The sequence below is a fragment of the Rousettus aegyptiacus genome, unplaced genomic scaffold (assembly GCF_014176215.1).
Source record: "Rousettus aegyptiacus isolate mRouAeg1 unplaced genomic scaffold, mRouAeg1.p scaffold_m13_p_13, whole genome shotgun sequence".
Classification (NCBI taxonomy): domain Eukaryota; kingdom Metazoa; phylum Chordata; class Mammalia; order Chiroptera; family Pteropodidae; genus Rousettus; species Rousettus aegyptiacus.
This window is the reverse complement of record NW_023416288.1, coordinates 5,131,098-5,144,772: the sequence shown is the minus strand read 5'-3', so window position 1 is coordinate 5,144,772 and position 13,675 is coordinate 5,131,098. Positions and strand designations below refer to the sequence as shown.

Below are 13,675 nucleotides of genomic sequence, written 5' to 3'. Positions count from 1 at the left end.
GTTATTTTTAGCAACTTTTTTCTATTTCTAAATTTATTTTTTATTTACATTAGCAATAACAAATCCCTGAGTTGTCTGAAATAACTGTAAAACATAAAATTAGTTCCATTTTGAAATCTTCAAAAAGTTTGCTTTTTCAGCAAAGATCGGTCCCAATGTTGACAAATCAAAGATTGTTACTAATCAAATGTCTTATCAAGGAGACTTAAATTTTAGTTCATTTGAAAAACCACCCCAAGTCAATTCACCCTTTTCCAAATTATAAACTCTTTCTTTTCTCTATTCATTATTGTAAGTTGTTTACTATTTCTGATCCTCAGCTGCTCAAAATTTTAAGTTGTTTTGTTGTTGAATGTTAAGTACTATATGTTTTCCCTTGAATTGGGACACTGAGTTATTTCATTACATTTAAATTTACAACTGTTTAAAACAAACGCATTGCACAGAGCTGGGTTTCCTAAACTGTTCAGGGACTTAGTATTGTAGGAATACTCTCTGGACTGCTGAACGGGGAAGAATTCTCTCATGGAAGTAGACGATGTATTATGTATTTGTTTTTATTAATTTCAACTAATATGAAATACAGTATGATTTTTAAAAATGTTTATTTAACCCACAAATAGTTCATTCTAACCAGGGCTTTAGAGTAAATACAGGCAGTTGAACTCTGAGTTATAGCTAAGATTACAAAAATCACACTCTATTCATAAGGGAGATTGCAACCCAAGATGAGTCCTCTTCTATATCATTAAACTTAAAGTATGCATGAGAGGAATTCAGAAGCTTTAAGGACAAATAAGTCAAAAAATTATAGACTTCTTAAACTCACCAATAATAAGTAAAATCATAGAACTATATTTCATTTAACCATGGAAAACAAAGTCAAAAACAAATAATTCTGACATGGGGTATAAGGCGGTTAATTTCATGTGTCAACTAGATTGGGCCATTAAGAGTTCGATATTTCATCAAACTTTGATAAGTTTCATATCAAATTATCTGCCACAAAGGACTAATCTGACAATAAACCTTTGTATATAATTAGAACAATTCTGAAGAACATTACCTAAATATGAAAGATTAACCTGATAAACTATACTTCAGTCAAAGGCCTTTCACACTGAAACTAATACTTTACACCAAATTTCAAATAGATCACTCAAAGCAGTTTCTCCATTTACTCACATATAAAAACTTAACTATCAACTTATATATAAAGACTAACACAGAATTAACATAATATGGTATAATTTATACATTTATGAAGTCATTCCCAAAGCATCTAAATTCTAAGCAGCATAAAAACAAACATTATTAATATTTGTTTATTATAATTAGGTACAGATTTACATGGAAACATTGCGTGGCTAATACAAAAAGGTTCAAACCATATTATAATTTATTTACTGATCTAGCATGCCAACTTTCTGTTTAATAATGTACATAAAAATAGGTACTCACACAAGAAATTTTAAATGGTGCAAATGTTATAGGGTCTTCCCCATACAAAGGCCAATAACGCTCACATTTTTTCTGTTGCCCCCAAAAAAAAAAAAAAAAAAAAGTTAGTAAGTAATCCATATGATAGTTTTTCTTGACCTTTTATAAATAAATACTTTGTGCCCTGGTGTTCAGCCTTTTTTCCATCCCGGAAAGCATAAAAACTGGCATCAGTAGGCAAGGAGCTGCAGAGAGCTGACTTATCCAACTGTTCTTAAAGGTGGGCTGCCGTATGTCCCCTCTCTAAGATTAGTCATGATAACATCATTAACATAAGTGTATTAGCTGTTCATTGCAATCTGCTCGGTTTACAGAGAAGACTCCAAAGATCCTCCACTAGGAAAACAAACAAACAAACAAACAAACAAACAAACAAATCCCACTTAAAAAAAAGTGCCTGGCAAAAGATCCATTTAGAATGAAGGGTAGTCCGGCAAGTTTTAATGCCTATAAAATGACGATCGACATGATTCTGACTGAATTTTTGTTAAGTGTAAACTCTGTGGCATAGTGGAAAGAGCATTCTAAGTGGTATCAGAAGAAATTTTCCAAGTACCTAATTTTCCTATTTTATTGGCCTTTAGTTCCTTTACCTATAAAAATAAGAATAAACCTTATCTTATGTGATTGTTGCAAGTGCTAAATAATAGTATATTTCAAATGATCTGATGGTAAAAACCCTATACAAGCATAATATATAATTTAAATTATGCACTTTTATTTGAGATTACAGAGAGTATAACCAGTTTCCCCTCTTACCTTCCCATTTTAAACAGGTATAGAACATTCTATTTTCAGTGATTTCTAATACCAAACCCCATTTTGAAAATTAGGTAAGTGAATGAAAGCCTATTTTAATAGACTATATAGTAATTCTGATACAAGACATAATACAATTTTATCAAGACTCAAAAAAAACGAAAGCCTTTAAGTGACAATATAGCTTAAATATACCTTTTGGCAGTGAGAAATCTATTGCTTCTTACTAAATTCTTATAGTTTCAAATATAGCAAGCAGAATTATTACCTATAGGCTAGAATTGACCATTAACTGACAATACTGCTCACGGGCAACAAAGTAGAACTGTCTAGTATGTCAGTTTAGCTTAAGAGTAATACTTCAATATTTTACAAGACTTAAAACCACAAACCTAATTTTCCAGTAGAAATATACAGAAAATGATTAAAATTAAAATATTTTTGAGGGTTTATTTTTTTTTTTTAGTCTTCCACCTGGTAAAGTTTTTAACATCTTAAAACAGACAGAAAACAAGTTAGAAGAGATTAACTTAGTAAGGACTGAAATTGTGTGACTAACATACCGCTGATTCAGACAAGCAGTAATTGAGTATTATATTGGTATTTATACTCCAGATGTAAACTAATAACTATTGATATTTTAGAGATGAGAAAAGTGAAACATAGAGGAGACAGTTCACTGTACCATGCATGGTCAAAATGCAAGTAAAGTGTAGGTTTGATTGATTTCATGATCTATACTCTTTTCATTAGGTAACATTCTAAGTTAAGATCTAAGTCAAGGTTATCAAATAAATTAATAGGCCCTAATTTACTGACAATTTATTACCAACAAAACGCTGTGAATCACAAAACTTAAGCTTTAAAAAATTTTGGACTTAATATAACTTAATTTTTCATCAGGCATTATTACTGATATACAATGGGATATAATATATATTAGTGGAATGAAAAGAGAAGTAAGTCCTAAATCTTAACAGTAACTTAAGAAAACAGGAGAGTAAAATCCAAATTTCCTAATACAACACATGGTACAATGATAGTGAAGTACATACTAACTACTTAAACAGATAATTACTTAACAATTTGTATATTTTCTAATTTTAGGAAATGTTCATTTTCTGTCCAATATTACTGAATATTTCTACTAATAGTAAAGAATGGTGTTGGAAAAACTACAAAAATTATCAGTTAAAATAAGGTTTTCCAATGATTTATGTATTATAACATCTCACATAACTGAAAGATGTACTATCTTGCTTTATGCGACATATTCTTGATTAAAAAAATTTTAATAAGATTTTTCACAACAAAAATAATTTTTATATTAATTAATAAGCCACATTAGTATAAGGAAATTTCTAATCACCGTATAACTTGTTTTCTAAGTTTGATGTGTATGTTACATTTATAAAGGACTATACTTAAGTTTTACTTAATTCTATTCTATAAATACATTAACGCTTCCAACAATGAAGACTTAGTAATTAAGACTGTAGGATATCACAAAAGGTTGAAATTGATTTCACTTGCACAGGGCATAATACCTATGTTAAAAATTTCAGATTAAGAGATTTTCTTCTCTTTGCTTTGAAGGCAGCATAAACAAAAAATGTAGTGGTATTTGCGGACAGAGAAATCAGAATATTTAAGTTAGAAACTGATATTAATCAAAATTATTTAACTCATTTTCATAGCTCAATTTCATTCTTATTTTTAAAATACCTCTCTACACTACTTCGGTCTTATACCTCTCTACACTACTTCAGTCTAGTGTTCTACTTACGCCATTGAATATTTGAAGATTACTAAGTACCCATAAAAAAACTATTATTTTTAGTATACAATAAAATGCACTTATAAAATGTAAAAAAAGTATACATGCTTTAGAGATTACTTTGTTTCTTTTATGCAATAAAAGCAATAGCAGAACACACATAAAAAGTATTCCATCTAACTACTAGAGCTCAGAATATAATAAAAGACCAGAAATATATATCCCTAGAAATGAAGTGATAAATAGGATACTACGTAATTATTTTAAAGAGTTAATAGATATACATACCCTTCCCATCTCAAATTCTCGACAGGCCATTACAATAATCTAAAAAGAAGTAGGGGTGGGATGAGATGAAGAATTTATCAGTTAAACATAATTTAATTTCTTTAATGAAATATAAATGTCAAAAGTTACTCCTTATTCTGAGCAAAAGTAAAGACTTGGTCTGTCAAAAATAAAAGTTTTAATATTAAAAGTACAAGTTAAAGAAATAATCAAAATCACACCTTCCAAACAAGGGCTATTTAGCAACAAATTAAAATGGCTTCAATTAACATGATGTATTCAATTTGAATTAAATTTTATGAATCTTACAGATTTACTTCTGACTTTTGAAATTGTATTTAATACAATTATCTAAAGGCTGAATGCATTTAACTGTCTTTAAACATAAGGTTATTACATTTGCTTCTCCACCCCAACATTTTATACTATTTCAAACATACAATAAAGTTGAAATAATTTTACAGTAAACACTATATAACTGCCATCTATATTCTACCATTAAAATTTCACTATACTTGTTTTATCACATAGCTATCCCTGTACCCATCTGTCTATCAATTCATCTTATTTGGTAGCTGTCTTATTAGTTACTGACTTAGGACAAGAATTAAAGTATCACATCTTCTTCTTAAAATATTTCTACTAGGTTGTGAGAACTTAAATGAGATAGCCTTGATATCAGTTGCTATCTTTTTAGAAAACATTAACTATAATTAACATAACATTATGGCCAAAAAGTGTTTTAATGTCTTACTCAGTAAAACATCCTATGTCATTATATGTAATACTTCTCAAAATAGATTATGAAAAGCAAATTACTTACTACAACATTGTACTCCCAGATCATCCTCCAAAAATCTATTACTGTATTTGCTAAAGGTCCTTGGGTTGCCACATATGCTTTTGGCCCATAAACACCCTATAATGGTTAAAAGCAGATTTCATTATAGTGATTACAAAAAATATTATCTTACCTAAATTTTTAGTTTTCAAATTTTATTAGTAATACTGCTTTTTCCATCTAAAGCATTTCCAAATAATTTCGGTTTCACAGTACATAAAACCATAACAAAATATGTTTAATCCACTTTAGCTTTTGGTAAGATGTTATTACTTTTCTGTATTTATTATATATGGTACACAGAATTGGTAATTAAACTACCTTATGCTAATTTAAAAATTATTATTTACCTAGGAATTAAAAACAAAAGCCCCAAATTCTAAGTTGACAAAATTAACCACAACAGAAATATAAAAGCATTCTTTAATTCTAAAAACAATACTAAAACTAGCAAATAGTTCTTTCTTAGCTAAATTCTTTCATAGCTACCTTCAATTATTTATTCAACTTAAAGTTTATTGAGTGCCTTCTATATATGTTTCTAATAACGAACCCAAGAATATATCAAACAAGATATCAGACTAAAATACTACATAGCATGTAATGGAATCATATAATGAATCAGAGTTATTAAAGTGCAATTAAAAACTAGAAGTTTTAATATGTCTTTATGAAAGAATATAAACATGAACAACATCTAAAACAGCAAATCACCTGTGTTTTAGTTTTTGTTTAATTTATTTGTTTTGGATTTTGCCATAACTGTAATAAAACTGCCTTTGTTGGGAAAAATTTTTTTAAATTTAAAACAATAATTATTCAGTGTTGACACAGATAATATTAATTTTACTACCTAACTCTTAACACTTTAATATTTTATCAATGACACATATTAAAATACGTATAAATACCATATATAAAATAACTGAAATTATGTCATATAACTAGAAAGATTACAAAATGCAGAATAGCTAATAAAATAAAATAGTCTTTTACTTAAGTATCAGTTTGAATTTGTCTCCCTATTGATAACTATGTAAGAACTTGACTGCTTTTGATCAGAGTATCCAAAACAGGTTAACTGTATAAAGACTATATTTAATCCTGCATTTTGTGTTGCCACTTGAAACGGTCATGATTGCCAAATTTTTAATCTAAGTTTACATTCTGTAATTTTAAATCAGTATTAGCCAATAATTTTAGCTCTGGTAACTTATCCCAAGAAATTAGTCAAAAGAATGATAAATGTTCACTGTAATATTACCATCAGGAAAAACTGGAAACCACCTATATGGTTTAACAATAGGGAATAACCAAAGTACATTTGTGTGCATATACTCAAATGTATAATCAAGATTATTTAGCAATAGGTCAAGTGTTTATAAGCTATCAATGTAAAAAAAACAAAATAGAACACTTTATTTCCAATATTACAAAACTAAGCAAAACTGCTTATCCTTATGAATAAGGGCACTAGAATGGAAAGCACAAAAAAAGTGTGTCAGGGTTGTGATTTTATTTTTATTTCTTTGCTGTTGGTATCATGTGTAGGCAATTTAAAACAATTTAATAAAACGAGTATGTAGGGATACATTAAGTATAACAGAGAAATGCCAATTTAAAGTTAACACATACCTTGATAAAATTTGCATTGATATAGTCTGAATCTTGAGAAGGTGTCTTTAAAGTCAATTTAACTCGGCTGTGATCAACTACAAAAAAAAAAAAATCATAAATTATGTCCTGTTGGCAGACAGGTGTTTTCTAATGAACAATAAATAGGATTAAATAAATTACTACAAATATTTACTTAAAAAACAATTCAAAAAATTGACTCTAGGTACCAGCAAAATAATTTCTAACATTATACTGACAGGAAGTAAGTCTTTAAAAACAAAACTGTGATAATGTAAACCTGTGTTTTAAAGTTGCTATCAGTATAATCTCAGGAGCTATTTTAACATACAAATTCCTGGGCATCATCCTGGATTTACGCGACAAGAGCGTGTGGTTTAAATCTCTGCAGTTCTTAACAAGCATTTCACGTAATGAGTGCTAGTTACCAATACATAAGCTCATTTGCCAAAATTCTTAAGAAATCTAACTTTCATATTTTATAAGAAATTATAAAAATTAAGTAAGCTATGACAAATAAAATGAATTAAGATGATGTATAAAAGTGCTCAATACTGTACTTAGCCAATAATATTTATTACATAATGTCTGCTCAGGTTAGAAAACAATCTTTACAATAAAGTTCAAAAAATATAAATTTTATAAAATCATGTAGTTTTATTTCAAAATAAAAAATACATACGATTTTTAAAAAATTAGACCTTAAAGGAATATATAAAACAAAAAGTGATCTTCCTCTGTCCTTAAATTCTAGGGTTCTCTCATTCCTAACAATGACACTATTAAGGCTCTATTTTTCCTTCTAAAAGTAATTTTTATGCATGTACCTATATACTCTGAATTACACAAATGCAATCATACTATACATGTTGTTCTATATCTGTTACTTTTTAGTTAATATATCCTGCTATGCTATACACCTGAAATATTGTATGTTAATAACTAAAAAATAAAAATTAAAAAATATATATATCCTGTAACTCTTCTCTGAGAAAATATAGATGTCTTATTCTTTTTAATGTTACATGGAATCCATTAATATGAATTTTTCATAATTTATTTAGCTACACTGATAGGCCCTTTTTTAATATTAGAAACACTACTACAATGAATACTGCTGTATATATAGCTGTTGCCAGCATCATTCTTAACTTCACCTGCTAAAAGGTATATAAGGTATGTTCAACTTCTGTAAGTGCATATACAAGTGTTATTAGTAAGAGTGAGTGGGTGTTATACTTTATAATAGCTGGCAATCTAAAAATGTGAAAAAAAATCTCGACTTGTATTTCTTGAATTATGCAAATGGTTGCACATTTTCATGCTGTCGTTGATTATATTTCTTTTACCATAAACCTCCTGTTTAATATCCTTTGCCCGTTTTCACCATATGTCTTTGTTTTCCTACTGATTTATGTAAAATCTATGTAAAGAAAGAAAAATCAGCCTTTAATTATAGGTAATGCAAATAGTTTTTTCCAGCTTGTGTTAATTTTTAAAATCTTTTTATTTAGAACTAATTTTAGATTTACAGAAAAGTTGCAAAAATAATACAGAGAAGTCTCATACATCCCTCACTTAGCTTCCCTTAATGTTAATATCTAACATAACCATAGCACAATTACCCAAATCAGAAAATTCACATTGTTACTTTTTTTTCCCATTTAGAAAAAAAAGGCAGCTTGCTGCCAGCGTTCATGCGTAGGAGTGCTACATTTTCTAGGATTTGACATTTTCAGCGATTGAGAATTACTATATGTTTTGCAAATGGAAATACCACTAAAAACAGAGTGCTATAAATAGAATGATATAATTTGTTTCCAAAGACTATCAATATACTTGAGTGATGGGAAAAAAATAATAAAAGTGTGCTATTTCATGGCAATCTTTTGGGGTAACATTAGGATTGTAATTCACGAATTATCTTGGGGTAAACACTCCAGCTGCAAGTGCTGCCAGCAAGTATTCTCAGGGCAAATGAGAAAAGGGTTAAAACAATAAGACTATATACAAACTTGATCAGTTTAAAAAAAAAAAAACAAAAACAAAAACAAAAAACTTTCTTCTCTCCCCAGGATTTTGTATTACATTTAGTGATTATTTCTTCTTAGTGTCTTCCAATCTATAAAAGTTCCTTTCACTGATATCTTTCTTATGATTGGAATGAGGTTATGAACTTTTGGCAAGGACCCCAGAGAACAATGAGGTGGCCTTCTGAGAAGATACACCATGAAGTAACTATGTCATATTCCTTGGATGCTCACCTTGGTCCTTGGGTAATATGGTGTCTGCGATGTAAAATTACTACCTTTCCCTTTGTGGTTAATAAATATTTGCTGGGAGATACTCAGCCTATGAAAGCCCAAAATTGTAAAATTGCCTACTATTCACAGTCTCTAGATTAGAAAGGACTGTAACATGTAAAATTAGAATGGACCATAACATGTAACATGTAAAATGTCATTATCCTATTATGGTTCTTTCTAATCCATGGACCATGAATATTAAAGACAATAAAAATATTAAGTCGAATATAAAAGTGGTAACAAACCTCTTGGCAATTCTTAAAGGACAACTAATGAAAAACTAATTTATTTGCCAATGACCCAAATTTTATACATTCATACTAAGGCTCAGTTCTGTTGATTTTATATATTTATTTTCACTGAAATCTTCTTTGGAAATTTGTAGAAAGAGACATATAAGAAAGACATACTAATTGTCAATTGAAATTATCTTCTTGCCATGTTTCCAGAAAAGAAAATGTTTATGTTTATCAAAGATCTGACTCTTATTTCACACCATCCTACATCTTTTTTTTTTTTTAAAGCCATTTCGAATAGGAGATACACACCAAAAATGGTATGCTTCTGGAAAATGAACACAGAACATTCAGTACTTAGGATAATGATGGATGAGCAACTACATGTATCTTCCTCTCTCATCATGCTTGCCAGTAATGAGGGGTACCAATTAATTACCCTTATTCGCATGGCATATGAGCCTCTATTCAAAATATCTCAAAGGCAGAGACTTTGTACAACAGTTGGTTTACCATGGTATCCTCAGTAAATGTTTTTGGGGATTGTTAATCCGAATGAGAATAGTGGCTCCCAAATGATAGTCAAGACTGGTACGAAGCTAGTAAATGCAAGTTAGGAATTTAAAAAATTTTCTATGATGGAAAGTTTTGTGCATATAGAAAAATATGGTAGTATAATGAATCCCCATATATCCATTACCCAGCTTCAATAATTATTAACATATTGTCAGTCTTATTTCATCTATCTCTAATCATACATCAGATGGGGGCTGGAGAAAATGAATTAAAACACAAGATCTCTGAGTCCCATATTCTGCAATAAGTTTGATTCAGTAAGTTCAGTGACTTTTTAAAAAACTGTATAGCACAGGCAAATTTTGTAGTCACTACTTTATACTTATGATCATAGTATATTATTGAGAACTTAAAAATCAATATTATGCTGCACATATAATACATCATGTGTATTTTAACATTCTTCTTTAGTGCTATTAAGCATTAAAATGAGGAGAAAGAATATAAAGCATAACAAAGAAATGAAAAGAATCATTTCCAATCTCCATGGTTTTGCTGACTGCCTCTATGATCTCCCAAGAGCCCAACTCCAAAGAGATAAAATCAATATTGGCTACACAAGAGGCTCTTTAAAGTAGCAACTTTTTCTTTTTGTATAAACATCTACAACCCATGGCAACAAAAAGAATATCTATTAAAAAATACATAACATATTAAAATATATATAAAAAGTATAAACTATATATGTAAAAGTGTTCTAGTATAAAATAATCCAAATATCCAAGATAGAACCAGAAAACAAAAACACCTAAATGATCTTTAAACAGTGATGAAACTACTTTTAACTGATCAAAAGCAAGGATGTCTGCTCTTGCCACTTCAAGTCTACATTATACTAGAGGTTCTAGCCAGTGCAATAAGGCAAGAGAGAGACTCATATTGAAAAGTAGTAAAACTGTCATTATTGGCAGATGACATGATTCTGTATGTAAAACATCCTAAAGGATCCATAAAAAACAACTAAACTAAAAAATGAATTCAGGAAGGTCACGGATATAAAAAAAAATCAAAATGTAAACTGTATTTCTATATACAGTTGACTCTTGAAACAATGTGTGTGTGGAGGGAGGCGGAAGTGTGGGTTAGGAGCAGTAACCCTCCATACAGTTGAAAATCCTTTTATAACTTTTGACTCCTCAAAAACTTAAGTTCTCCCTCAGTATCTGTGGGAGATTGAGTCCACTGGATTCCTGTGAGTACAAAGGATGCTCAAGTCCCTGATATAAAATGGCATAGATCAGAGCATATGGTGGGCCTGCCATATCATCTGACTCCTAACCTCAGATCAAAAACAGTACATGTATTTATTGAAAAAATTGTGTATAAGTGGCCCTGTGCAGTTCTAACCCATGTTGTTTAAAGGTCAACTGTACTAGAAAAAAAAAAATTTGAAAATTAAAATAATTTCCTTTATAATGGCTTACATAAAAAAAAAAGAAATATGAGACTTGTATACTGAACACCATGAAACACTGCTGAGAGAAATTAAAGAAAATCTAAATAAATAAAGAGAGAAATTCCATATTCGTAGACTGGACAAATCAATAAGGTTTAATATGACAATTCTCCCTAAAGTGATCTATAAATTCGATGCAAAAATCCCAGTAGGATTTTTATGGAAGCTGACAAGCTGATCTTACAAGTTATATGGAGATGCAAAGGACCCAAAAGAACCAAACCAATTTTAAAGAAGAACACAGTTGGAGGACTTACACTTCTTGCTTCTAAAACTTATTATAAAGCTACAGTAATCAAGACAGTGTGAATCTGGCTTAATAGGTCAATGGAATGAAATTAAAAAATGGGTCAAATGATTTCCGAGAGAGGTAGCAAGGCAATTCAATGGAGAAAGGATGGGTAGTCTTTGGTGCTGGAACAATCCGACATGCACAAAGATTATTTCATACCCTAACCTCACACTATATTATGAAATTAATTCAAATTGGGTTATAGTCTTAAATGTAAGAACTAAAACAAAAATACTTCTAGAAGAAAAATGAAAAAGCATGGAGAAAATCTTTATGACAAAGGATTAGGCAGAGTTCTCGCACCAAAATTAAAAGCCTGTACATTTTAAAAAACATTAAGAAAATGAAAAGCCATAAATAGGAGGAACAAATTTTTCAAATCATCTCTGAAAAAATAATTGTATCTAGGATATGTAAAGAACTTTTACAACTCCACAGGAATAAAAACAATCAAATTTTAAAAGAGTACAACTGATTTCAAGACATTTTTCACCAAAAAAAGATATATATGTTGCTAATAAAACATGAAAAGATGCTCAATCAATGTCATTAGGGAAAAGCAAATTAGAACCACAATGAGATACTTCTACAAACCCACTAGAATAATTATAAAAAGTCAGTAACACATGTTGGCAGGGAATATGAAGAAACTGGAACCCTCATACTGTTAATGGGAAAGTAAAATGTTACATAGCTACATTGAAAAAGTTTAGCTGTTTCTTAAAAACTTAAACATAAGCCTCCACAGACCCAGAAACTCCACTGCTGGGTATCTACGCAAGAGAAATACAAACCTATGTCCACATAACAATTTGCATGGAAATGTTTATAACAGTATTATTCATAATCCTCATCAACTGGTAAATGGATAACAAAATGTGATATAACCGTAGAATGGAATATTACTGAACAATAAAAAAGAATGAACTACTAATATATACTACAACATGGAAAAATTAAAAAAGTGCTAAGTGAAAAAGCCAGACACAAAAGACTACAAATATGGTTACATTTATAATGAAATTTCCAGAAAAGAAAACCCTATCTAGATACATAAAGAACAGTGGTTGCCTGGGGCTGAAGATTACAAAGTAGCATAAATTATATTTTGGGGATAATGGAAATGTTCTAAAACTGTATTGTGCTGATGGTTACGCAGCTGTATAAATTTACTAAAAATCATTGAACTGTACACTTTAAATGGATAAATTTTATGGTATGTAAATTATATCTCAATAAAGCCTGTAAAACATACTCTATCTGCAAACAGTGAATATGCTAACCAAAAGAAAACAGATGACTTAACATTATTCTTCTGACAGTAAGTAAACACACAATTTTTAAAGTACAACTGCTTTCAATATAATTTTCTAAATTAAAGTGACTAGAAATTTATTTGAAATTTGATTTGTCGACTTTATATAATTATAGGAAAAAAGTCACTGCGACTCTAACTATAGCACAGTGATTAAGAGCTCGGGCTCTAGAACAAGATTGCTCAACCTCAGCACTGCTGACATTTTAGCCTTGGATAATTCTTTATTGCGGGGAAGCTGTAGCCTCTGTATTATAGGAGGTAGCAGCATCCCTGGCTTCTACTCACTACAAGCCAGTAGCAGCCTGCCCACTCCATACCCCAGTTGTGAAAATAAAAATGTCTCTAGACACTGCTAAACGTCCCTTCAGGGACAAAATCACCTGACTTGAGAACCAGTGTTCTGGACACAAATTGCCAGGATTTAAATTCTCATCTACTCTATTAGCTCTGTGACAAGTTATTTAACCTTTCTACATCTCAGTTTCTCATCTGCAAAGTGGCATATAATAGTATCTACCTCATAGATTTGTTGTGATGATTATGATAAATAATCCATTTACTACAGAAAATGGCAAACAATACAAAATCAGGGCTTTTATTTTTCAGAGGGCCAGTTTAATAGCATACCACTGACCTTCCCTCTCTGTCTCTACCTAAAATTATAAAAGTTCCCCCTTCTATTCTTGGCTTC

The 13,675-nt window shown here is 30.0% G+C and overlaps 1 protein-coding gene across 6 annotated transcripts in view; it reads right to left on the bottom strand.

Annotated features, from left to right (window-relative positions):
* Positions 1 to 13,675, bottom strand: part of PTPN12 (protein tyrosine phosphatase non-receptor type 12) — an 86,971-nt gene that overhangs the window by 37,575 nt on the left and 35,721 nt on the right. For all 6 annotated transcript variants that reach the window (XM_016145949.2, XM_036230295.1, XM_036230293.1 and 3 more), the window contains exons 3-6: positions 6,801 to 6,877; positions 5,148 to 5,243; positions 4,325 to 4,363; positions 1,462 to 1,533 (exon numbers count right to left, since the gene is read on the bottom strand). In XM_016145949.2, coding sequence (XP_016001435.1) covers positions 1,462 to 1,533; positions 4,325 to 4,363; positions 5,148 to 5,243; positions 6,801 to 6,877 — 284 coding nt within the window. The remainder of the gene's footprint in view (positions 1 to 1,461; positions 1,534 to 4,324; positions 4,364 to 5,147; positions 5,244 to 6,800; positions 6,878 to 13,675) is intronic.